This window comes from Myodes glareolus, chromosome 2 (genome assembly GCF_982192425.1).
Source record: "Myodes glareolus chromosome 2, mMyoGla1.1, whole genome shotgun sequence".
Classification (NCBI taxonomy): domain Eukaryota; kingdom Metazoa; phylum Chordata; class Mammalia; order Rodentia; family Cricetidae; genus Myodes; species Myodes glareolus.
In genome coordinates this window covers 111,721,050-111,745,250 of record NC_142027.1, presented here as the reverse complement: position 1 = coordinate 111,745,250, position 24,201 = coordinate 111,721,050, and the positions used below count along the sequence as shown (strand labels likewise).

Here is a 24,201-nt window from a genome sequence, read left to right as displayed (position 1 = left end):
TTGGCAATCTGTGGGCTTGATTGAGAGACCCTGCTACAGGGTAGGAAGTTGAAAATTCTCTCCCTCCCTCCCCCTCCCCTCCACGCACACACAGAGTTAAATTACTCTTTAAAAATCTTTCCTAGTTCAAGTAGTTCCGATACAGGGTATTTTAGTTTCCCTTCTGTTGCTGTGATAAAATGTGACAAAAGAGAAACTCCGGAGATAAAAGGTTTATGTCACTTCACGGGTGTTAGCCCGTTACGGTGGGGAAGTCGAGGCAGCAGGGACTTGAAGCAGTCAATCACACCACATGAAATGAGTGAGCATCTGCTCATTGGTGCTCAGCTCACTCTCTGTACTTTTATAGTTTAGGGTCCCCTGCCTAGGGAATGCTGCTGCCCATAGTGGGCTGGGCCTTTCCCCATCAGTTCAATCAAGACAACCCCTGCAGTCATGCCTGTAGACCAACTTGATCGAGATAAGCTCTCGTTGGGACTCCTGTCCTTGGTGATTCTTCACTGGGTCAAGACAACAAAACTATCACACCGAGTACTTCTTAATTATCGTGTTTCCTGTACTGGCCGTTATGACCCCCCCCCCCCCCCATTGGCATGCTGAATTAAGGATTTTCCCTTCCTGGGCGTTAAAGGTTGGGCCTGGTGGGTATCTTCCTTCACTCCTAACTTGCTGTCTCTGAATCCTCACTGATTCCTCCCATGGGTTCCCAGCCTTTAGATCCGGATAAGAGCTCCTCAGCACAGACTGAATTCTCTTTCCTTTGGATCCTGTCAGCCGTGGGAAATGGCAAGACAACACCTTCATCTCACTCTTCCCTTCTCCTCACGTTTCTTGCCAAATCCGAGGCTAATGCAGAGGAGGACACCCACCTGCCTCCCTCCTGTTGTAATTCTTCCCTTATACGGGGAAATTCGATCTGGGAAAACAGCCCAGTCTCGGTGTCGTGTCACATCTCCCACAGCAATGGCCACGCTATGGGTGCCTACCGCCCCATCCCATATGCGCCACCACTAGAGATTGCCATGTACCCTGAAGTTCCTCAGCTGTTCAGAGGGCATGCCTGTGTTAATCAATGTTGTCGTCTGGAGAGGGACCTCAGTTATGCTTTCAGCTTTGAATGAGCTTATTAAGTACACAGGAAGTCAAAGTAAAAGAATAAATACCAAGTGACAGATAGACAGATAGATAGATAGCAAAACAATTGAACTGTGTACTCAAAATACCCAGCACGAATCAGCAAGCGGAAGTCATGGGGAGGTGGCCCCGCTGGAGTTCCCAATAAAGAGAGTCCTGGGCAGAGCAGAGTGTCCCTTTGGGTGACACTTCCAAGGAAGAGAACAGATAAAAATAATCAAACCACAAGTCATGGCATCCAGCAGGAACCGTCGGGTGGAGCTGCAGCAGGAACCGGGAAGGAATCCTCATTGACCCTTCATCCCACGACTGAGTTTCTCAAGGCTGAGCGTCCGGCTCCTCTCTCCCACTGCGGAGAATTTTGTATCATGGGGTGAGCACTAGGGACCTCTGTTGGGGATGGGTCACCTTCCGGCTATTCTCGAGCTCATGGTATTTTTACTCTTGGCTCGTTTTTGTGTTCTCTTCCCTTCCTGTCACAGAGATGCGGGGGGTATGGGGTCATAGACGACACTTGACATAAACATGCTTGGGTGTCAAGTTGGGGAACAACCCCACTTTCAGAACCAGTTTAGTGCTGAACTCAAATAACACCCAGCACTTTATTGATAGACTATAAACTACCACTTGGCAGACCTAGTCACCAATGGGGCATCTAACCCATATCATACGGAGGAAGGTGTACTCTCTGGAGCCCTTCTAAAAGTATGCCACTTTTAGACAAGTCAGTCCTGGCTCCAGTCTTATCACCCATTTCAGGGTGCAGCAAGGAGGTGCACCTTCATAGAGGGGAACCTACTGTGGTTGCCCCCACAGATCCTCTGCTCTCGGGTGGCTTGACCTCAGTTGCCTGGCTTATCACTCACCCATAGCCGGGACCATACAGCTAACACCTCTTTGGCGCCGTGAGCCTGTCCCTGTTGGGGTGCTAATTGTGTTGTGTGCTTTCTTCTTGATAGATCTGCACAGATATCCCTTGACTCCTGAGACAGGGCATTGATGACAGACCAGAGAAATGATTCCAGCCAAGCCTGGCTTGAACTAGAGAATCCGCAGGGGTCACTTAGAGGAACGTAGATGATTCAGGCAGCTGTACCACTGATTAGCCAACCCTGATGGGGGGGAACACTCGTGACAGCTATGTGGCTGGAATTCCTAGACAACTTGCAGGTGCTCCAACACAGTCTCCTCTCCCAGCAAGCAGCCACTGTCTGCATGAGATCAGCTCTGTCTGCCTGCTGGCGTCCGTCACTGCGGAGCCTGTGACCCTCACCTGCCGGTCCAGCAACTCTTCCCAGAATGTGTATACAATTCTGCCCTCATTTCCCAAGACACTGGAGTCTCTAGAAGTGGGAGGGTGTACAGACTAGGGGAAATGGATTGACAGGGGCTCCACCTATGTGTGGTGATGTGGAAGCCATCATTTGTTTTGGGAGGAAGACTTCCCAGTCTGGCAGCTTTGGGATTAGCCACACTCCTGTCGACGCTCTGTAAGTAAGTCCCATAAACTCAATGGTTCCCCAGGGTGAATTTTGGTGAAATTGCACTTTGGTTTGTCATTGGGATTTTGGAAGGAGGGAGTAGACATTTAAATCTCCTGGGGGAGGGAAGGAACTCTCCCAACACTCCCTTCTCCTCCTAGGAGGGAATGTTTCAAATTAGAGGAAATAACTGTAGACTAGGTCATGTCTATGCGATTTCTGATGGAGATGTTAGAACTGGCCTTGAAACCAGGAATGGTCACACATGATTATAATCTCTGGAGTTGAGACAATAGGATTGTGAGCTTGAGGCCAGCTTGGATTATGGAGAGAGAGAGACCTTGTCCCGAATAAGCAAATAAAAAACTGACTTGGGTATACAAGTCCTGGGCTTATGCTAAACTTAACAACTTGGCAGTTAATCGTTAAGATACACGGTATTACTTTCCTTTCCTATTTCTTTTCTCTTTTTCTTTTTGTTTTTCAAGACAGGGTTTCCCTGAGTAACAGTTCTGGCCGTTCTGGAACTTGCTTCGTAGACCAGGTTGGCCTCAAACTCACAGAGATCACCCGCCTCTCCTCCCGAGTGCTAGGATTACTGGTATGAGTGACCACAGCCCAGCTGGTATGAATTTTTTAATCACACTTATTTATTTCTGTAGCATCTATTTAGTAACACACAGGTTTGAGGGCCAGAGGACAACACGCGAGAGTCAGTTCCCTCCTTCCACTGTGGGGGCTCGGGGATTTGAACTCATGTTGTCAGGCTTGACAGCAAGTTCATTAAGCTGATGAGACAGCTTGCTGACCCCTCTGTGGTATTTAAAGTCATGAGCTGATCTGGGGTTGTAGCTCAGTGGTGGGGCATTGCCTAGTATGTGTGATGTCCAAGGTTTAACCCCCAGTACCATGAAACAAACTAGCAAACAACTTAAGAGAAACCAAGACAGGAAATCCTAGGTCTCAAGGTCAGGGCTTGCCTATTTGGAGGCAAAGGATGTCAAACCAGCAAGTGATTTTTTTCCCCACTTCGGATTGAAGTACTGGAAAGATGCACGGATGGATGGATCTCCTTTTCCACTTTCTTGAAGAAGCTGGGTCACCTTCACTGCAGCTCTCCTGAAAGGGATCCACGAACTTCAGTGGCCTTCGGAGGGTTCTTGAGTTAGCTCTCCCTTCACCCTATCCCCAGTGTTGAGAATGAGTCTCCACCTCTGATTTCCCAGTCTCAGCCCCTCACTGGAAAACTGCAGGCAGACACTCTAACATTGAACCAAGTGCAGATCCCTCACTGGGGGATTCTAGGCAGGTGCTCTACCATTGAGACACAGCCCAGTCCCTCACTGGGGGATTCCAGACAGGGGCTCTACCACTGAGTCACACCCCCAGCCCCTCACTGGGGAATTTCAGGCAGGTGCTCTACCACTGAGTCACACATCCCAGCCCCTCACTGGGGGATTCTAGGCAGGGGCTCTACCACTGAGCCACACCCCAGCCCCTCACTGGGGGATTCCAGGCAGGGGCTCTATCACTGAGTCACACCCCAGGCCCTCACTGGGGGATTCTAGGCAAGAACTCAACTGCTTAGTTATATCCCGAGGTGACAACAGCTGAATTGGGTCAACAGCCTCCTCACTATATCCTGGGCAGTAGGTATTCCTCATATTAGAACCAATTTACCACTGGGCCAGAAGTTGAAAGCAGATGATAAAACACAAAGGCGGCTGAGGAGATGGCTCACTTGATAGAATGTTTGCTGTGTAAGCATGATGATCTGAGTTTGCTCCCTGGAACTGGGCTCTTGGGAAGCGGCGGGGGTGGTGGTGGGGGAGCAAATACAAGCTAGCCTGCTTGGTGAGTGGACAGCCCCTGGAGGGTAACACCTAGGGTTGTCCTCTGACTTCTACGCACACCTGTGTGTACTTGCACACGCGCCAACACATACACATAAAGCAAAGAAACCCAAGACAATTTCCTTTAAAAGGTTTTCATTTATTAGTCTTTTCTAAAGCAGTTAATTCTCTTTTCTTATTTTGTTTTTGTTGTTTTTAAAAAAAAATGTGTGTTTCATCCAGAGTTATACCAAAGCGATTAAAATGAATTTTCTCCTGAGGATACAGCTCCTCAGATTAGAAAAGGATTTTCCCCCCCAATTAACCATAAAAATAAAACCCCAAAGCACACCAACAATCAAACATCATCCCCAAATATCCAGGACAAAAAATAAAATATTTATTGATCTATCACAGCGAAACACAAAGAGGTGGGTGGTGGGACATGCTCGGTAATGGAGTGGCTCCAGGAAGGGACTGGGGGATACAGTACTGCATGTGGGGAGGATAGCCCTGCCCCAGCCCACACAACCCCTTGCACCTCAGGCCAGCATTTGGGGTGTGTGGTGGGCGTGGGAACAGGGTACAGGCTGCCATGACAGGTGAACCAGGTTGATAGTAGGTGTGCCCAGCCAGCTAGTGGCCTTAGGCAGTCGGGATGGACGGATGGATGAATGGGTGGGGTAGGTGGATTCCACAAGAACAAGGGAGCTATTCCCAGTGTGGGGAGCCTTCCGACTCCAAGATGTCCCAGATGTGGGAAATAGCTACTGGTAGAGGGAGACAGGGCCAAGGGACCCGAAGAGAGAGGGATTGTGTCATCAAATCCAGCGTCAAGGCTTTTGGCACTTGGGTACCAATGGGATGCATCCAGGGATGGCTCCTGATGGGCAGGGGAGGTGGGACTGCCCAACAAAGGTGTGCACCATCTTAACAGAGGGGTTTCAAGGAAGGGAGGGTCCCCCTGGGATACCCTTCCCTCCTCCCTCCCCCCACGAAAAAGAAGCACCAACATGTAGCACCAATTTCTCTTGGAGATGGAGACTGTGTGGAGGGCTCCTGGGTGGGAAGAGATGGGGCACCCGCCCTGGCCTCTGATGGAGGGGGGGGATATTTCTGGTTAGGGGTACGTGGCCGCTGATGTCTGGTTTCCTTGTCCTGTGGGTTTCTAAGGCCGCTGGCCTGTTGTCCCCTCCCAGGTGAGGGTCAGGGGGATGGAGTAGGGGGCGGTCATGGAAGGTTTACATTCTCCACCAAGCAGTAGCACCAACGTTGATGAGGTCGCGAGTCAGGGGTCTCTGGAAGATCACTTCCTCTTCCGGCCACAAGATTTCCCAAAGCAGCCCCCACCTGGGTTGGAAGGAGGCGTAAACAGTTATGGTCAGCTTGGTCCCTTAGGGCTGCTTTTTGAGTCCCTGCCTCCTCTGCTCCCAGGGGCTCATAGCTCAAGCTGGCCATGAATTCAGTACGGAGCTGAGGATGACCTTGAACTCCTGAACCTCATGTCTCTACCTCCTGAGTCCTGAAATCACAGGCATCCACCACCTTGCTTGGTTCTATGCTGTGCCAAGGAAGAAGTCTAGTTTTGCATGGGGGTGTAGTTGTTAAGATCGTCTCCTTACGGAGTCCATGCTTGCCTCTAACTTAAAATCCTGCTGCCTCAGCCTCCTGAGTGCTGGGAAGCCCTGTTCAACAAACCTGGCCATGGATGACCTGGGGTAGGGAGGTACCCCAGGCTGGTGCACAACCATCAAGCAGTTTCTGCTAGATGTGGCCTGTTAGCGCCACTTGGTGGCACCAAGCAGATGGCGCATCCTGGAAGTCCTCATTGTCACTTTAAGTCCTAGGCTCCTCTGTGCAGGTGTAGGCACAGCAAAGAGATATGGGTAAAAATGTCCAGGTCGCACTGGAGGTGAGCATGGGGGGGGGGTGTCCTAGACTTGATCCCAACTCTGACGATCTTCATGGAGGTGCCTCTACTCTAGCCCAGGAAGGTGGGATGTGAACTGACCTCTGATTTTGCCTCTTTCTTCCCTATGGACAAATTCTCTACTTACCTTGGTATCCCAGGGCTCCAAGGGCTCCTCCATAGGGCTTCGGGGGTTTTCCTGTGGGGGTTGGTAGCAGAGGATGAGATAGGGTAGATCCTGGGCTCCCCTACCTCTCCAGCATCCTCACCGTGTGCTAGCTTTGCCCTGTGTTTGTAGGCTTCCAAGACCTCCCTGCCAGTCAGCACACCCACCTTCTAGTCCAGTCATACCTTTCTCCCCAGAACCAAACTATGTAGTACTAGGAATGGAACCTGGGCCTAGTGCATTCTAAGCAAATGCTCTACAGATGAGCCCACCTCAGCCCCTCACTGGGGGATTCTAGGCAGGGGCTCTACCACTGAGCCACACCCAAGCCCTTCACTGGGGGATTCTAGGCAGGTGCTCTACTACTGAGTCACACCCAAGCCCTTCACTGGGGGATTCTAGGCAGGTGCTCTACAATGGAGCCATGCCCTGTCTCCTCATTGGGAGATTCTAGACTGGTGCCCTATAACTGAGTAATGCTCCCAGCCTCTTATGAGGCAATTTTAAGCACCTGCTCTCTTATTGATTTACATCATCAGCCCTTTAAAAAGTGTTTATGAGTTTGAGGCCAACCTGGTCTACAAGAGCTAGTTCCAGGACAGGCTACAGAGAAACCCTGTCTCAAAAAAGTGTTTATAAAAACTTTGAGACAGAGTTTTGCTAAGTTGATCAAGTTGTCTGCAGCTCTCTCTGTAGCCCAGGCTAGTCTTGAACTTTGATCCTTCTGTTTCATTCCCATCTGCATCCCCACCACCGCCAGAGCTAAGATGCCTTCCACCAACATGGTTAGTTTGTATCTTTTTTACTGCAGACTTACCACCAACCCCCAGGCCCCCAGCACCACCACCTATGAAGTAAGAAGAAGAGCTGTCAGTGTGGGCACACTTCTGGGAGCCCCCCATGCCCTCCCTAATTGGAGCAGGACATGTAACACTAGAAGCGTCAAGTCCTGGGCTTGGGTAGCAGGAGTCTTCAGCTCTATCTCTGCTCACTGTGTAACCTTGGAACAGTGTTTAGTGGTCTTTGAGCCTCAGTTTACCTCAGGAGAAGTATGATAGGGAAACTACTTTACTCCCAGGGACCTCAAGAGATGTGAAAGATGCTTTAGAAAAGCTGGTGTACTGTCCCCTGTCCTTAGAAGTGTCCTTAGTTTAGATCAGGGTCTGGCCTCCTCTTGGGGTCTCCTGCAGACGTTAGCTCAACTCTACTAAGCGAATGGAGCAGAGGAGAGCGAAGGGCCTAGCAGAGCCAGGACAGGGCCCCAGGGCAGGACGCTTGGGCATACCTGGGTAAATAGGAGAAAGTCCAAAGCCAGGTCTTGCTGCCACTCCTGCAGGAGAGATTTGGGGTTGGTGATGAATAGTGGCGGCCACGTTCTGGCCTTGCCACCTGGCCTTGATGCCTGGAACAAGCTCCTTCCCATTGCCTTGCCCTACTGAAGCCACATTCTTTGTGGTGCATGCATGCATGCACGTGAGTACATGTGTGCGTGTGTGTGTGCGCGTATGTATGTTTGCTCTCTCTCTCCCTTTCACTTTGAGGCAGGGTCTCTCACTAACCCTTCTTTCTGTCCACCAGTTTGGCAAAACTAGCTGGACCAGCAAGTCCCAGGGATCCTCCGGTCACTGCCTTCCCAGTTTGCAAATTTTATGTCCGTGATGGGGGATTGAACTCAGGTCTTCATGCCTACTCAGTGAGCAGGTGAGTGCTTTACTGAGCCTGGAAGTCACTTTGTTAGTTAAATTTGTCCTTGTCTTATCTGCCTGTGTGGTGTCTTGTGCCTTTGTTCTGAGCTTGGTCGCACTATCCTCCGCTCGTGGGGAGGGCACTCCCTCTGCCCCATTTGTTTCCTAACCTAGAGTCACTTATTCATCTCCGACCCTGGGCCCTCATGTGAAATCGATGTCCAGAACCCTGTTGTTTGTCCCTAGAGCCAGGCAGAGCTAAGAACAACACTAGAGCTGGTCATACCTCCACCTGGGAATGGTCTGGCTCCTAGGACACCTCCGAGGCCAGCAGCACCTGAGGAGAGGACAGAGGGGTGTCAGGATGAGACACGAGGGTGGTGGGGATGATATCTTGGACAAGACCTTTCGGGAGTACCATGAGCTGGGCAGGTGTGGGTGATGGTGATGGGGGTAAAGACCGGGGTTGGGGAGGGGGAGGGTATGGAGGAAGCTCACCATATTTGGCTGCTTTAGCAGCTGCAGCTGGGGATACACCTAGGGGAAACAGACACAGGAGGGCTCAGGAAAGCCACCCTGCCACTCAGGCCGCCTGAGCTAATCTATCGATCAGCATCTGCCCATGACATGTCCTTCCGTATCCCACCATCCCATCATCTCTCCTCCTTCCCACACCCATCCTTCTAACAGCCTCGTGTGTGTGTGTGTGTGTGTGTGTGTGTGTGTGCTAGAGATGGAATCCAGGGTCTCACACATGCTCTGCAAGTGTTCTACCATTGAACAATGCTTCTGGCCACTTACTAGTAGGGGAGTCTAGGCAAGCACTCTACCACTGAACAAGCTCCCCAGACCGCCAGTAGTTTATATTAAGCATAAGGCTTGTTTAGATAGGAGACACATGGTGGCGGGTGTGGCGGGGAGATCCACCATGGTGGTAGAGATTTTGGGGATGTAATTCCTCTCCAGTCTTTGATTTTTCTTGTCTGAGAAATGGCTCTGATCATCATTATGCTAATGAGCCCCTACCTGTAGTAGTTCATGGATTGAACGATAGAGAAGATGGGTTTTGGTACCTCTATGTCAGTGGGCAGACCTGGCTCTTACCTGCTTAAGCTTTCTACCCCTTTGTTTCAAGCAGGGTATAATATAGCCTAGGCTGACCTTGAACTCACTGTGTAGCCCAGGTTAGCCTCTAACTAGTGATCCTCCCGCCTTAGCCTCCCTAGTGCTGGGATGACAGGTGTTTGTCATTACTTGTCTTCAGTATGTATATCTTTCTCCCGCTCAGATACCTCATTCACTCCTTACCTCCAAGGCCTGCAGCACCGGGGATTGCTCCACCAGCCCCCAGTCCACCGGCCCCGAGTCCACCGGCCCCCAGGCCTCCGGCCCCCAGTCCACCGGCTCCCAGCCCACCGGCTCCACCAAGACCTGGGGAGAGACCCATGCATTACACACACTGGTCAGAAGATTGTAATTAGGCCCTGTTGCCAAGGGAATCCCTGAGCTCCCAGGTCACTACTGGGGTACCTAATGACCAGAAAATGGCTGGGCCCTAGTAGCTCAGGGATAGGCCAGAGAGGCTGAATTCTTACTCACCATACTGGGCAGCCTTGGCAGCAGCCTTGGCGGCAGCAGCAGCAGCAGCAGCAGGTGCAGCTCCTGGGGACACAGAGGGACTCAAGGAGGGACTGTTTCGGGTGTCTCGGTCTCCATCCCCAGCCAGTCCATTGTTGGGAGAGCAAAAACATACCTGCTACACCACCTGGAACACCAGCCCCACCGAGACCCCCAGGCCCTCCGAGGCCACCAGCACCTCCAAGGCCACCAGCACCCCCAAGGCCACCAGCTCCTGCTGCTCCTGTAGAGAGAGGACTGAGGATCAGTGCCCAGATCTTTGCTGATTTGAGACCAGGTTACTTAGAACTCAGGTTGACTTTGGGCTTCTCTGTAGCTGAAGACTGATTTTGAACTGATTTCCCTGCCTCCACCTTCCAAGTGCTGGGATTTCTAGGCATGAGTTCCGATGCCTGGAACTTTTTCCCTTTGGCCTTGACTTTATTTGTTTGTTTTTGTTTTTCCAGACAATTGTGTGTGTGTGTGTGTGTGTGTGTGTGTATGTATACATACAAACATACATATCACTGGCTGTCCTGCAACTCATTCTGTAGACCAGACTGGCCACAAACTCACAGAGATCTACCTGTGTCCACCTTTCGAGTTCTGGGATTAAAGGTGTGTGCAACCACTGTCCGGCTCCTTTTTTATCTTTTTCTTTTTTCCTAGTGAGACAGGATCTCACCACGTGGCAGAGACTGGCTTTGAACTCATGCCCTACCTGTCCCATCTCAGCCTCATGACTGCAGGGATGACAGGTCTGTGCCAACATGCCTGCCTTCAGTCCCCTACGTCTGAAAGATGTGTTCATGCCTTAGGGCTATAAGGTATAAGAGAGGCCTGTGGGATTCTAGGCAAGCCCTCTATCCCTGAGTCACACCTCCAGGCCCTCACTAGAGGAGTCTAGGCAAGCACTCTCCCACTGAGACATGTCTTCTGCCCTTTGTTGGCGGATTCAAGGCAGGTGCTCTACCTCTGAGCCATGCGCTCATCCTTTCTATTAATTTTCTGAGACAGGCTCTCCCCACTTAGCCCATGCTGTCTTTGAACTCGAGATGCTCCCGCCTCAGCTTTCAAAATGCTGGCCTCACAGGTATGATCCACCATGCCTGGCAGTCACACCAGTTTTGCAGATGAGAAAGTTGAGGCAAAGGAGAGGTTCTGAACATACACAAGAATGCTGTGTTCAAGGTCCTAAGGCAGATGACCTGATGGCTGCTCTTCCAGGGAGTCCTTGGTGTATTTCCCTGGCGATGTCTGTGGACGAGGGCCAAGAGCAGCCAGCAAGGAACTTGAGAGAAAGCTGTGGGTGACCAGGGGCTCTGTGTGTGTGTGTGTGTGTGTGTGTATGTGTGTGTGTGTGTGTGTGTGTGTGTAGCTGAGGAATGGGATTTTCCAAGGTGGAAACTGGCCTCAAGTGGACGAACTGTGGCCAGTTGGCGCATCCCTGGTAGAGGCCCCCCTGCCTGGCTCTTGAGGAGGCCAGGAATGTGGGGGTCACAGACAGTGTGGGTCTGGCCAGAGTGCCAAGTGGCAAGGCAGGCAGGTCTGCCACGTCTTCCAGGCTGGCGGGTGTTAGGCAAAGTCACGCTGGCAGGAAAGGAGGGAGGAGGGCTGGGGATGCCTGTGCAAGGAAGGAGTATCCACAACTCCACAGGCCAAAGGGTGGAGCGGAGGCTGACGCTGCTGAGCCTTGTGGGACCAACAGCTATAAGCCTCCCCCTGCACCAAGAAAACTGTCAGTGTCATAGTGAGGTTTGGAGATATGAGTGACACAGGGTTTCCTATAGCTTAGGTTGGCCTTGAACTCTCTGTGTAGCCAAGGGTAACCTCCTGCCTCCCCTTTCCAAAGGCAGAGATTATAGGTGTTTACTGGCATGCTGGCCACTGACAGGCGACGGACACCGGGGTCAATAGGCAGGCGCTAGGTCTGTGACCGTCATCCAGATGTCTCTTAACTAGCCTTTCTCTGTGCTGAGCACCTCAGTTCTATTCTGTCAAGGCTGGTGGGGCGACAAGGGGACCAGGTGGCATGCCACACTCACCATATTTAGCAGCTTTGGATGCAGCCAGGGATCCAGGGACTGCGGGAAAAGGGAAAGAGAGGTCAGCTGCTGAGCTCTGTACCCGGGGGTGCTGTTGCCTCTTCCAGAAAGCTCACCCTGACTTCCTCTACTTAGATCATGTTTCTTCTGAAGCCCCGAAACTCCATGGCACTCCAGTCAGGAGGCCCTACTTGCAAGTGCGGGGCTCTAGTATTTAGCCTTGACGTTGTTCATCTAGGGCTCCATGAGGGCCAGCGTGTCCTCTTCCCTTCATCTGTCCCTTCTCGCCCCCTTCACGCCCAGGGTTGCATGCCTGAGGCTGGGCACAGAGCGAGGCTCAGATGGGGTCCCTAGGGGCCCCCTTTTCCTAGAGCAGGGGTTCTCAGCCATCCTCGAATACAGTTCCTCCTGTTGCGGTGACCCCGCAATCATAAGACTATTCCATTGCTCCTTTGGAACTGTAATGTTGCTACTGTTAGGAATCGCAATGTAAATAGTTTTGAAGATAGAGATTTGCCAAAGGGGTTGCGGCCCACAGATTGAGAACCACTGTCCTGGAGCCTTCTGGCCCAGAGGAAGAGACTTCTACCTTCTCTTCTGTGGGTGTTAGGGGGCTTTTGGTGAGGCTGCAGCCTTCTTACGTCTCCCTCTAGCATCTCATACATACCCTGGTGTTGCTTGGCAAGTCTGTCTCTCACCTATTACCCAACTTGCTCCACTTAATCTTGTTTCATTATTAGAAATGAAACCCAGGACCTCACCTGTGCTAGGCAGGTGTTCTACCCCTAAGACACCTGGCCAGCCTCTTATTGAGGAATTCTAGGAAGATGCTCTACCACTGAGCTGCAGTTTTAGCCCCTGGCTATATCAATCAATTGATTAGTCAATCAATCAATCAATTAATTAAAGATAGCGCCTCACAAAGTTATGCAGGCTTTCTGTAGAGTAGGCTGTCCTTGGACTTGTAAGCCTCACGTCTCAGTCTCCTGAGTGTCTTAGCTCACAGGCCTGCCCTATCTACCTAGTACCCGTTTGCTTTTGCCTGCTTAGGAAGAGCTAATGGATGCTGTGTGGAGACACAGGGACAGAGTCCTGGGAGGAGGCGGGGCCCTCTTTCTCTGAGCTTCAGGGCACTTTCTATCCAGTTTCTAGAATTCTCCTTACCTGCTCCAGCCCCAAATCCGGGGACACCAGCACCTGCCCCAAATCCGGGGACACCAGCACCTGCCCCAAATCCGGGGACACCAGCACCTGCCCCAAATCCGGGGACACCAGCACCTGCCCCAAATCCAGGGACACCAGCCCCAAGTCCGGCAGCAGCCCCTGCAGAAAAGAGGTAGGGAGTGGTTGTCGTTAGTAGATCTGTGCCTCTGTAGTGCTGCTCAGCCTCAGGAGCCGAGTCAGGCTCCAAAGAAAAGGGCCCCCAAGGCAGTGGCAGCCTCCACCCAGCCTTGTCCGCCTCTACTAACCCACCCCAGAGTCCACGTGTTTTTTATTATTATTATTTATTATTTTTGAGACAGGTTCTCACTAAGTAGCTTCTGCGCCCTCTTCTAGGTACCACGGGGAGCTCAAGATGGTAAGGATGTATCTGAGAGGTTGGTTCCTGTGGCAGCGCTTGGGTAGTGTGCCCTGGCCAGGTGGGTGAGGACAGGAGAGGGCGGTCACGATGCACTTACTGTACTGGGCTTTGGCGGCTGCCTTAGCAGCAGACTTGGCGGCAGCTGGCGTCCCTGCTCCTGAAGAGAGAGGAAGGACATTCAAGGTGGTACCCGTGGAGGTTCCAGGGAACTCTCGGACCCACTCACCCACCATAGCTCACCTGCAATACCACCAGGTACAAGGCCAGTAACACCACCAGGGCCGACTCCACCGGGAACCCCACCAACACCAACTCCGCCAGGAACCCCACCAACACCAACTCCGCCTGGAACCCCACCAACACCAACTCCGCCTGGAACCCCACCAACGCCAGGGCCCAAACCTACAAGAGAAGGAGTAGTTTTAATAATCGTGTAGTTTAGCTATAATCAAGGCCCAAACAAAGAGGGCAGGAGCCAACAAAGAGAGCACACAGTTACGAGTTAGGAGCTGTGGGCTTTCTTCTCAGCCCTGTCAAAGACTTGCTGTGTGATCTTGGGGCAGATACTATCCCTTGCAGGGCCTCTTTTTAATCCTATATAATAAAAGTCAAATGTAAATTTAGTAGTTTGTAACCTTTTGAAGGACAGGGGCACCTTGGAGGCTTGAGGACAAGCAGGTTTTTTTTTTTTTTTTTTGGATGTTAGTTTTCCTTTTTCCTTTTTTGGTACTGGAGAATGAACGGGAGGCCTTGAACATGCTATCCAAGTGTTTTAGCACTGAGCCACACCCCCATCCCTCACTGGGGGATGCTAGGCAGGTGCTCTACCACTGAGCCACACCCCAGCCCCTCACTGGGGGATTCTAGGCAGTGGCTCTACCACTGAGCCACACCCCAGCCCCTCACTGGGGGATTCTAGGCAGGTACTCTATGACTAAGGATGAAAGAGTCCCAGATTTTTCATCATTATTTTATTATTTACTTTGAGACAGGGTCTCACTAGATTTCTCAGGCTGGCCTTGAACTTTCAATGTCCTTGCTGAGCTCTCTAGATAGCTGGTATTACAAACCAGTGCCACTAAGCCTGGCTACCAAATTCATTAAGGCCAAGTTTCACCAAGCCCCTGCCCCAGCATATGACTGGGCCCCTGCTGAGCTCCAGGTAGTGCATCTACAAGTAGAGCATCCACTGTTAATCATATTCAGAAAATGTATACATTCTTGGGACTCTAAGGGTCAACTTGACCTCTATCAAGAGAAAGCAGGAGGAATGTAGCCCCTCAAGCAGATAAGGCTGGACTCTAGTTTGAGATTCAGAGAGGACCAGCCATAGTTAGACTTGGGGTATCAGGAGCTTTCAGCATAGGACAAGGCCATAGAGGTGTTGGCAGACCTATATTGCTAAAGGGGAGCAGGCAAGCTAAAAGCTATGAGAGTCCATATTCAGGGCTTAGGGTGTGGCTCAGTTGATAGAGTGCTTACCTAGCATGCAGGAAGCCCTGGGTTCTAGCCCCCAGCACTGCATACACAAAGCATGGGAAAGCACATGCCTGGAATCTCAGTGTATAAAATGTAGAGGCAGGAGTAACAGGAGTTCAAGATCACCCTTAGCTCTTCAGCAGGAGATGTGAGAAGGCTATGGTCTGGGGTCAAAGGTTAAATACAGATGGGGACAACTTACCATACTGGCCTGCTTTGGCGGCAGCCTTGGCAGCGGCGGCAGCGGCTGCAGCTGCAGGGGTACCTGCTCCTATTTGGATAAATGGAGTATAAGATGATACCCAATACCCCTCCCCATTGTTACCCATCCCTTCCAGAGTCTGCCCATGGGTATCCCTCTCTGGGTACCATGACCTCACCCTGGCAACAGGGAAGGGTGCTGAGGTGGCTGACCTGGGCTTCAGGCATAGTACTGCTGGTGCCCTCTGCAGGGCACCTGGGCATGCCCTTGTTTTGCTTGGGCTTCAGAGAAGAGCTGAGAGGCAGCTCTGAGCCTATGGGATACCAGCCCTGTATGCTCTTAAGTAAAACATTTTTGGGATGCTCTTAAGTAAAAAATTCCTAGTAGAACTTGTATCTCCCAAGCATCCTTTCTCTTTCCTTTAAAAATTTCAGGTTCATTTACTTATTTGTGTGTGTGCATGCTCACATGCACCCAGCACACATTTGGGGGTTAGAAGGCAATTATGGGAGTCATTTCTCTCATTTTAGCATGTGGGGTTTCAGGATTTGAACTCAGGTTGTCAGGCTTGGCTGCAAGTGCCTCTACCCACTGAGTGCCCCTTTTTTCTTTGCAATACTGGGAATGAACCCAGGTTCTTCTGCATGTTCAGCAAGCGCTCTATTACTCAGGCACACTCCCAGCCCTAGTTCCTTTTTGTAAAAAATACAGAAGGGCAGTTTTCTCCTGGGTGTGGCGGGAATGATACGGAAGCAAAATCTTCCAATGAGAAAACAACAACTAAAAAGGCTGTCCTTGAATGCCAAGGTTTTAAAATCATCTTTCTCTTATCTCTGATTGGTGGATGGGAAAGGACCTTAGGTCACCTGAGTGAAGAGTCCTCTGTTGATAAGAAACTAGAAACTCCTCAGAGTAAAAGGCAGGCCGCTCAACTCTGGGTTACATAGGGATCTTCCACAGAGCTGGCTGAGTTTCCCCAGGCAGGAAGAGGCTTGCCAGAGATCAGCAACCGGGTCTCTACAGAGTGTTCCTCTCCACTCAACTGCTTTAGGGGAAACTGTTCCCTCTTCCCACTCATCTTTGGGGTCAGTTTTCCTATCTGTAAAATGTCAAGCCCCAAACCTCTTCCATAAGACAATACAAACCCATCTCAGGATGAGGGAACACAGCTCACCTGGCACTCCACCAGTGCCTGGTACACCTGGTATTGCTCCTGGTACTCCACCTGCTCCTACACCTGGCACCAGGCCTCCCAGACCTCCGGCTCCTCCAGCACCTGAAGAAGAGAAGCATAAATACCTGTGTTCACTCCATCCATCCATCCATCCATCCATCCATCCATCCATCCATCCATCCATATATCCATTCTTCCATCCATCTATCCACCACCATCCACCCAATCACATGTGCATATACATACACATATACATATATATGTTTGTGTGCATGGATAAATGGAGCGGGAGGTAGGAGGCAGGATTGTCCAGCACCTCCAGCTCACTCTTTTGGAGCGAGCTGGTAAACAAGGTACCAATAATCTTAATGGCAAATGGAAATGGTGGAAGAGTTGAGCATGGCTTAGAGGGCAGATGGGGGCTGTGGCTTTGCATCTTTGCCCTGGAGGCCCAAGGGTGAGGCTGCTCTGCCCTTGCTCAGAGCCTGGGTTCCACAGAGAGAACGGCATCAGACATGGCAAATTTACTCACCATATTTAGCAGCTTTGGCAGCGGCAGCAGCTGCTTGACTTGCACCTGCTAGGAAAAGAGAACAGGTGGGTACATGGATAGAAGGGACAGTGGGAAGACAGGTGGTCAGGGAGGCAGGGGAGTAGGTACGTAGTTAGATAGATGGATGGGTGTGTGAATGAATTGATGGACAGATAGGTAAATAGATAGATGAATGGATGTATAGATTGGTGGATGGATATACAGATGGGTAAATGGGTAGATAAATGCATGGATACAAAGAGGCCTGGACAGATGTATGTGTAAACATTTGGATAGATATATGGATGAATAGGAGATGAATGATGCAGAGATGTGTGGATAAATGAGATGACTAGGTAGATGGATAAATGGATAAAAAGACAATAGGTTAATGGGTAGGTGGATGGATACATAGATGCATGGACGGATAATGGATTGATAGGTAGTTGGACAAGACAGAGAGATGAATGGATGAACTGATAGATGGACGGAGGAATGGATGGATGGGTGGTCTTTTGTCTGGATTGCTGCTGAGCAAGGACCACAGCTTTCCCATCCATTAAAGGCATGATGCTTATCTCTCTCTTCCCTAGCACATCAAAACCCACATCTACTCCCCAACACCCTGCAAGACTTGAATCACTACTCCTTCTTCCCCAGCTTCTCAGAGATGGAACTAAAGCTCATGGGGAAGGATACCTCCAAGTCCGGCTCCGGCTCCAACACCATAGCCAGGAAAGCCCCCAGCACCAACTCCATATGTTGGAATGCCAACTCCACCTCTGGCTCCTGTGGAATAGAAAGAATCCAATAAAAAGAGACCCCTGTGAGGCTGGGCAAACTCTGGAAGAATGCTCATTGGCTGGGAAAAAGGATGCGATGCATGCTTCCTTTAAGTTGGTTCTTAAGGACAAGAAACTGGGATTCCTGGGGGTCCCTGATCAGTTTCCTCCATGAAGTGTGAGTCTTCCCTGGTTCTCTTCCCTGGATATATGGGAAAGCATTGCTTTGTTATGGAGAAGTGAGTGGGTTTACTTCTGTCCTTTGAGAGGACTTTGACCAGAGCATGGAAGGGTAGGGACAGTGTATAGACTGAGAATGTCGTCCTGGGATGATCCCATCACTCAGCAATATGGCTTCATGGTGGGAGACTATTGGAGAGATACAATTTATCCTGGGGTCCAGTGGCTTCAAGTAGCTCTGTCTGGGGCTTTCCCTGAGCAAGTTGCTCTCTTTTGAGCAAGAGGATGAGGGGCTTTCACTCTGGCAAGCAGGAGCCAGAGCAGGGATGGTCAGGGCACTCACCGTATTTGGCAGCTTTGGCAGCAGCTTTAGCAGCAGCAGCTGGTGACACAGCCCCTGGAGAGATCAAGGGGGACAGAAATTCTCAGGAGAGAATGGAGGAGAGATGGTCACTGTATATCCCTCTGCCTACCTGTCTGCTACTCCATCTTTTTTTTTTGTTATCTGTAGAGCTATTTGTCCATCCATCCATTCATCTTCTATCCTGTCTCTCTCTCCATTTGCTGTCTGTCCTTAGATCACTGACCATCCACTCACCCACTAGCTCTCTGTTTGTAGATTGGTGGATAAGACAGATAAATGGATGGGTGAATATATGCATGGATATATGGCTAGATGGAAGGATGGAGGAATGAATGGATGATAACCCATAACCTCTCACTCAGTTATCCATTATGCATCCATCTACCCATCAGCTTACCTACCCACCACCCTGTCTGTCCATCAGATTATCCATCCCACTGTTCATCTATCAATATCTTACAGCCCATCTACCCATCAGTTTGTCTACCAGTCTGCCTGTCTGTCTATTCATCGATCTTAGCCACCCACTTACCCATGCATCCATGCAACCATCCATGCATGCACCCATGTATCCACACACCCGTTCTTCTAAGCACTTATGTAGCTTCCTACCTGCATATCCATCTGTTTTCCCATCTACAGATTTATCTTCCCAACTACTCTTAGTCCCTGTATTCACCAGTTCTCACATCTATTCATACTATGCTCACATTGGTTAGTTTAACTGCTCATCTACTTGATCACGTTTATGGCCACCCACTTGACCATTTACTAATCTAGCCACTTACTCATCTATATACCATTTACTGAGTACCTACTTAGCTAAGGGTGGGGCCATATTAATGAAAGGCATGGTTCCTGCCTCGGCAGCTTGCTGTCAATTAAGAGGGAAGCTGGAGATGCTGCTGTTGCTGGAAGCTAGTTAGAAAGTTGCTATAGTCCAAAGAGGAGGGGATTGGACTTGGTCAAGAATATGTATAGCTGAATGAAGAAGAAGACTTAGGGATCAGCCAAAGTCTTGGCAATACTCTACATTGCTTACACACACACACACACAGACAAACACACAGAGCCCAACTTACCTGGTCCACCCACAATGCCTGGGCCCCCAACACCTGGGATTCCACCAACACCTGGGATTCCACCAACACCTGGGATGCCACCAACACCTGGGATGCCACCAACACCTGGGATCCCAACACCTGGGATTCCAACACCTGGGACCCTAACTCCTGGTCCACCAGGTACTAAGCCTCCAGCAGCTCCTGTAGATGGAAAGAGATCGTCTCAGACTAGGCCTTGTGAGGACCCTCTGTAGGCCTCCCAGGGCAGATGTTTGGTCAGCTTTGGGACCACAGTCTATCCTGAGTACAGGATCACATGCAGATGGGTTGGTGATTCCGCTACAAGGATCCAACTCATCAGAGAGCTAGGGGTGGACTAAGATGGAGCCCAGAGAGACCTCTAGTTTGAATATGTAACTGGGAAGAACATGATCAATTCCAAGGCAAAATCAAAATGTTTGTTGTAGGCACCTACGCTGTGAGCTTTTGTTTGTTTGTTTGTTTTGTTTTTGTTTTTTTTTTGTTATCATGTTTTATTTTGCAGTACTGGGAATTGAAACCAGGTCTTTGCATATAATACAACTCTACTACTGAGTAATGTCTTCAACCCCTCACTGGGGGATTCTAGGCAGGTGCTCACCACTGAGCCACACCCCAGCCCCTCACTGGGGGATTCTAGGCAGATGCTCTACCACTGAGCTACACCCCAATCCCTCACTGGGGGATTCTAGGCAGGTGCTCACCACTGAGCCACACCCCAGCCCCTCACTGGGGGATTCTAGGCAGGTGCTCTACCACTGAGCCACACCCCAGCCCCTCACTGGGGGATTCTAGGCAGATGCTCTACCACTGAGCCACACCCCAGCCCCTCACTGGGGGATTCTAGGCAGGTGCTCTACCACTGAGCCACATCCCAACCCCTCACTGGGGGTTCTAGGCAGGTGATGTATGGCAGTATCTCTTCCTCTGCAAAGTCTATGCAGAACAGGAGCTGCCTTCCAGGTAAAGTGACCAGGGTGGACAAAAACCTCTCTCTGGGGTGGTCAGAGTGGCTCGAGGTGATCAGAGGCAAAGTCTACCCCTCCTCATGGAGTTCCAGTGTTCATGCAGAGACCCAACCTGCTGCTTCTGGGGGACACTCACCATACTTAGCAGCCTTAGCAGCAGCCTTTGCAGCAGCAGCTGCTGCGGGAGTTCCAGCGCCTGCAAAGACGGACATAGAGGATAAAGTTCTGCCCTGGTGGCCCCTCAAGGACACCTCCACCCTCCAGCTGGGAGAAGCATTACCTGCAATGCCTCCAATCCCAGGAATTGCGCCAGCACCACCAGGAATGCCAGCCCCTCCAACACCAGGAAGGACTCCAGCTCCTCCAGCACCTGTTGGGACAGGGGTGGTACCATGTGGCTCCCCAGAGCTTCTCCTGAGGCCAGAAAGGAAGGCTCCAGGGGTGCCAGCATATTGTGTGTGTATGTGTATATGTGTGTGTGTGTGTGTTTGTTTGTGCATGAGTGTACTTGTACATGTACACAAGTGTCAAGGCCAGAGGTTAATTTTGAGGATATTGTCTCAGGAACTTTTTTCTTTTTCCTTTTCTCACATGCATGCCCACATATGTGGATATGCATGTTTTTCCATGCATGTGGGAGCACATACATGTGGGTGTTCACGCATCTGTCCGTGCACACATGTGGAGGCCCAAGGTTGATTTCAGGGACTCATCCTTGGTGTTCCGTCACTTTATTTATTGAGGCGGGCTCTCTCAATCAATATGGCTTGTCTTACTAGCCTGCTTGACTCTGAGGAACTCCCCACCTCTGCCTTCCAAGGCCGAAATTACATGTGGGCCACCTATGTGGGTTTCTGGGGGACCCGGACTCCAGTCGTCATGCTTACAAAGCACACACTTTAACCATTGAGACGTCTCCTAGTCCCCATCTTGATTTCTGAGATGGGACTTCTCCCTTGACCTGGACTGGGCCAGCTAGCCTGGCTGGCCAGGGAGTCCCCGGCATCCAGCTGTCAACACCCCTCCAGCACTGTGATCACGGATATGTGCCACCTCGCCTGCCTTTTTAATGTGGATTATGGGGTACAGGACTCAGGTCCTCAGGCTTGTGTGGCAAGCATTGTACCAACTGGGTTATCTCCCTAGGCCTCTTACTGTCAGCTCTTTTATGAGACAGGGTCTCAACTAGGTAGCCCAGGCTGGCCTTGAACTCCCCATCCTGCTGCCATGGCCTCCAGGCGGGGTGCTGGCTTTTTACCCACCATTCTCTCACCCAGGAACAAGCCTCAGTATGTCCACATGGGCTTGCTTGGGAAGGTTCCTACCCCAGAGTTCTTGGGTTTGCCCCTGAAGTGTCCATTTCCACACGCTTATTAAGGGAGTCCGATGTTCACAGACAAACCCCTCTCTAAACACTGCTACATACTGAGAAACCACAAGCTCCGTTCCTTGGGCCAGAGGGGCCCCCAAAGGAATGCTAAAGGCTTCCTTTCCCTGTGTTCCGAAGACTCAGCCAAATTCATAATCCAAGTGCCTGGCTGCCCGGCTCTGGCAGCCCCTCTCTCCAGGCTCTCCAGCTCCCATATCCCAGCTATTCCCACCAAGCCTGATCCACCAAGGGGCCTCTGTGCCTGGAGAGAAGCCCGGGGGCCTCCGCAAGGCAGGATCAGTTCTTCCTCTAACTCTGCCCTACCCTCCTGCCCCTGACCTGGAAACAGGAAGGCCTCCTGGGCTGGGGACAGGGGAGAAGGCTTTCCTAGTGAGCTGGCCTCTATCTGAAGAGGGAGAAGATGCCCACTTTGTCTACTGCAAGGACATGGCACCACCACACCACACTCCCACCGTGTCATACTCACAGCTAGGATGTCCCAGGGACTGTGTGGATGAGGGGGAGCTACATTTTTGTATGTGAAATGGATGTATAACATTAAAACATTCTTCTACAGATACTGCCGGTATTTCTCTCTCCAATCACCATGACACTCGTCTTTTATGCTTAGGTGCCTCCTTCATCTCTTGCTTTTGTTTTGAGAAGGGCCTCACATAGCTCAGGATAGCCTCAAACTTGCTATATAGCAACAGAAGGCCTCAAACTTCCAATCTCCCTGTCGCCCCCTTCTAAATGCTGAGTCCCCACACTCGGTACTTTCTGTCTGACCCACACGGCCAACTCTCCCTGTCTGCTAAGGCCTTAACGGACAGGTCACTTTCTCTGATAACCTTCTCTCAGTTTTCCTGCAGAGAAACAATGGCTCGTGGGGCTTTGTCCACAGTCCCTGAGACAGGCAGGTGGAGAAAGGGATGGTGGATGAAGGAAAGAAAGGATACAGGGATGGAGAGAGGAAGGCTCGGGGAGGGATAGAAGGAGGCATGGATGGAGGAGTGGGTGGAGGATGGGCAGGAGATGGATAAGAGAGATGTCTGGATGGAGGGATGGGTGTATATATATGTGTGTGCCGTTAGGGAAGGGATAGGTGTGGGAGGAAGATGGGTAGGATAGATAGATGAATAGGAGATGGATGGATGGAGGGAAAAGGAAGAGAAGGTTAGATGGGTGGATGGATGGATAGAGTGAGGGAAGAATGAGGGACGGAGGGAGGTTGAAGGATGGATTGAGAGGAGGAATGATACAGGGATGGACAAAGATAGATGCTGGGAGAGAGAGCTGAAGGGATGCAGGGATGGGTGGAGGGTGGGATAAAGAAAAGAGGGAGGTGTGGATAGAGAGAAGGATGGATGAATGGGTGGAGAAGAGTGATTGAAGAATGGAGGGGTTGGTGGGTGAGTAGGGTATGCATGGATGAGGGAAGGGAGGGAGGTATGGAGGGATAGAGAGGTAGATGGATAGAGGGGAGGAGGAGGGAGAGCCATATGTATTGGTCTTGTTAAGAAGGGGACACAGGAACCATCTGACTTGTTATTCTTCTGACCATTGCAGGATGGGGGAGTTGGGGGCCTAGAAGCTGGCAAGGGACTCCAGTGTACTCACCATACTTGGCTGCTTTAGCTGCTGCTGCCGCCGCCTGTGATCCAACCCCTGGAAGAGGGGAGATGAGGGGCACACTAAACATGGTGCTGATGTCTAGGTATCTCCAGAGTCCCATGCTCCCAGACCCACAGACACCCAGATGTAGCTGGGGACTTCATAGCCAGTAAAGGCCAAAGAGCTGCCCCAACCCAGATCAGAGTCTCGGCTTGGCCCAAGGTCTTCATGCAGGATGGGTAAGCTTGTGTTTGGGATAGTCCCTGGAGCTGGGGGGGGGGCACTGGTGTTCCTTTGGCTCGAAACAGGTGAGATTTTTTTCCCCCTTACCTGTCCCTGTTGGGTAGCCAGCCTTACCCCCTGCACCAGCCACTCCTGTGAAGAAGATCCTTGGTTGTCACTCACACAAACCTTCATGCTCTGCCCTCCCCTGTTCCGTTCATCTGGGGTTCTCCCCTGACACAACCAAAGTGTATACAGATACAAGCATGCGTAGGGGCTGCCATCCCATTTTACAAAGACACCGAAGCTTAGAGAAGGAAAAATGGCTTTCTTAGGGTGTTGTGATTAGCAGTAGGGCCAGGACTGAATGCTAGCCCACATCCCCAGAGCCGGTCTTTGTTCTTTGAGAACTTTTATTCTAGCACCTTGCCCCTACTCCAGTCTAGCTGGGTGTGCTTTTGGCCCACGGCTGGGGCCTCAGTACCCTTGCCAGGCCCACAGAGCAGGAAAGGGTCAGAACACCACAAATCTATGAGGGCCTACTTACCATAGGGTGACTTCCCATTGGTATAAGGCAGTCCGTAGCCACCTATGAACAGAGCAAGGGATGGATGGAATAAAAGATCAGTGCATGGATGGATAGTTAGGGTAGGCACAGGGGTGGGAGGAAGGGGTAGGTAGGGTATGTGGGTGGATGGAGGGATGGATGTGTGATGCAGGAGGGGAGGGATGGATGGAGAGATGAATTTGGATAAGGAAGA

The 24,201-nt window shown here is 51.0% G+C and overlaps 1 protein-coding gene across 2 annotated transcripts in view; it reads right to left on the bottom strand.

Annotated features, from left to right (window-relative positions):
* Positions 1-4,825: 4,825 nt before the first annotated feature.
* Eln (elastin) overlaps positions 4,826-24,201 on the bottom strand; it is a 43,714-nt gene continuing 24,338 nt past the window's right edge. Inside the window, exons 14-37 of one of the 2 annotated variants that reach the window (XM_087903559.1) lie at positions 23,988-24,029; positions 23,549-23,593; positions 23,225-23,272; positions 20,516-20,605; positions 20,372-20,431; positions 19,247-19,429; positions 18,144-18,197; positions 17,538-17,627; positions 16,839-16,883; positions 16,307-16,408; positions 15,133-15,201; positions 13,692-13,853; positions 13,549-13,608; positions 13,034-13,192; positions 11,870-11,908; positions 9,961-10,068; positions 9,807-9,869; positions 9,516-9,638; positions 8,706-8,744; positions 8,494-8,544; positions 7,808-7,852; positions 7,340-7,369; positions 6,505-6,555; positions 4,826-5,797 (exon numbers count right to left, since the gene is read on the bottom strand). In XM_087903559.1, coding sequence (XP_087759685.1) covers positions 5,754-5,797; positions 6,505-6,555; positions 7,340-7,369; positions 7,808-7,852; positions 8,494-8,544; positions 8,706-8,744; positions 9,516-9,638; positions 9,807-9,869; positions 9,961-10,068; positions 11,870-11,908; positions 13,034-13,192; positions 13,549-13,608; positions 13,692-13,853; positions 15,133-15,201; positions 16,307-16,408; positions 16,839-16,883; positions 17,538-17,627; positions 18,144-18,197; positions 19,247-19,429; positions 20,372-20,431; positions 20,516-20,605; positions 23,225-23,272; positions 23,549-23,593; positions 23,988-24,029 — 1,802 coding nt within the window. In that variant the 3' untranslated portion in view covers positions 4,826-5,753. Of the gene's footprint in view, positions 5,798-6,504; positions 6,556-7,339; positions 7,370-7,807; positions 7,853-8,493; positions 8,545-8,705; positions 8,745-9,515; positions 9,639-9,806; positions 9,870-9,960; positions 10,069-11,869; positions 11,909-13,033; positions 13,193-13,548; positions 13,609-13,691; positions 13,854-15,132; positions 15,202-16,306; positions 16,409-16,838; positions 16,887-17,537; positions 17,628-18,143; positions 18,198-19,246; positions 19,430-20,371; positions 20,432-20,515; positions 20,606-23,224; positions 23,273-23,548; positions 23,594-23,987; positions 24,030-24,201 lie in introns of both variants that reach the window. The other variant, XM_087903558.1, reaches the window with a different exon arrangement.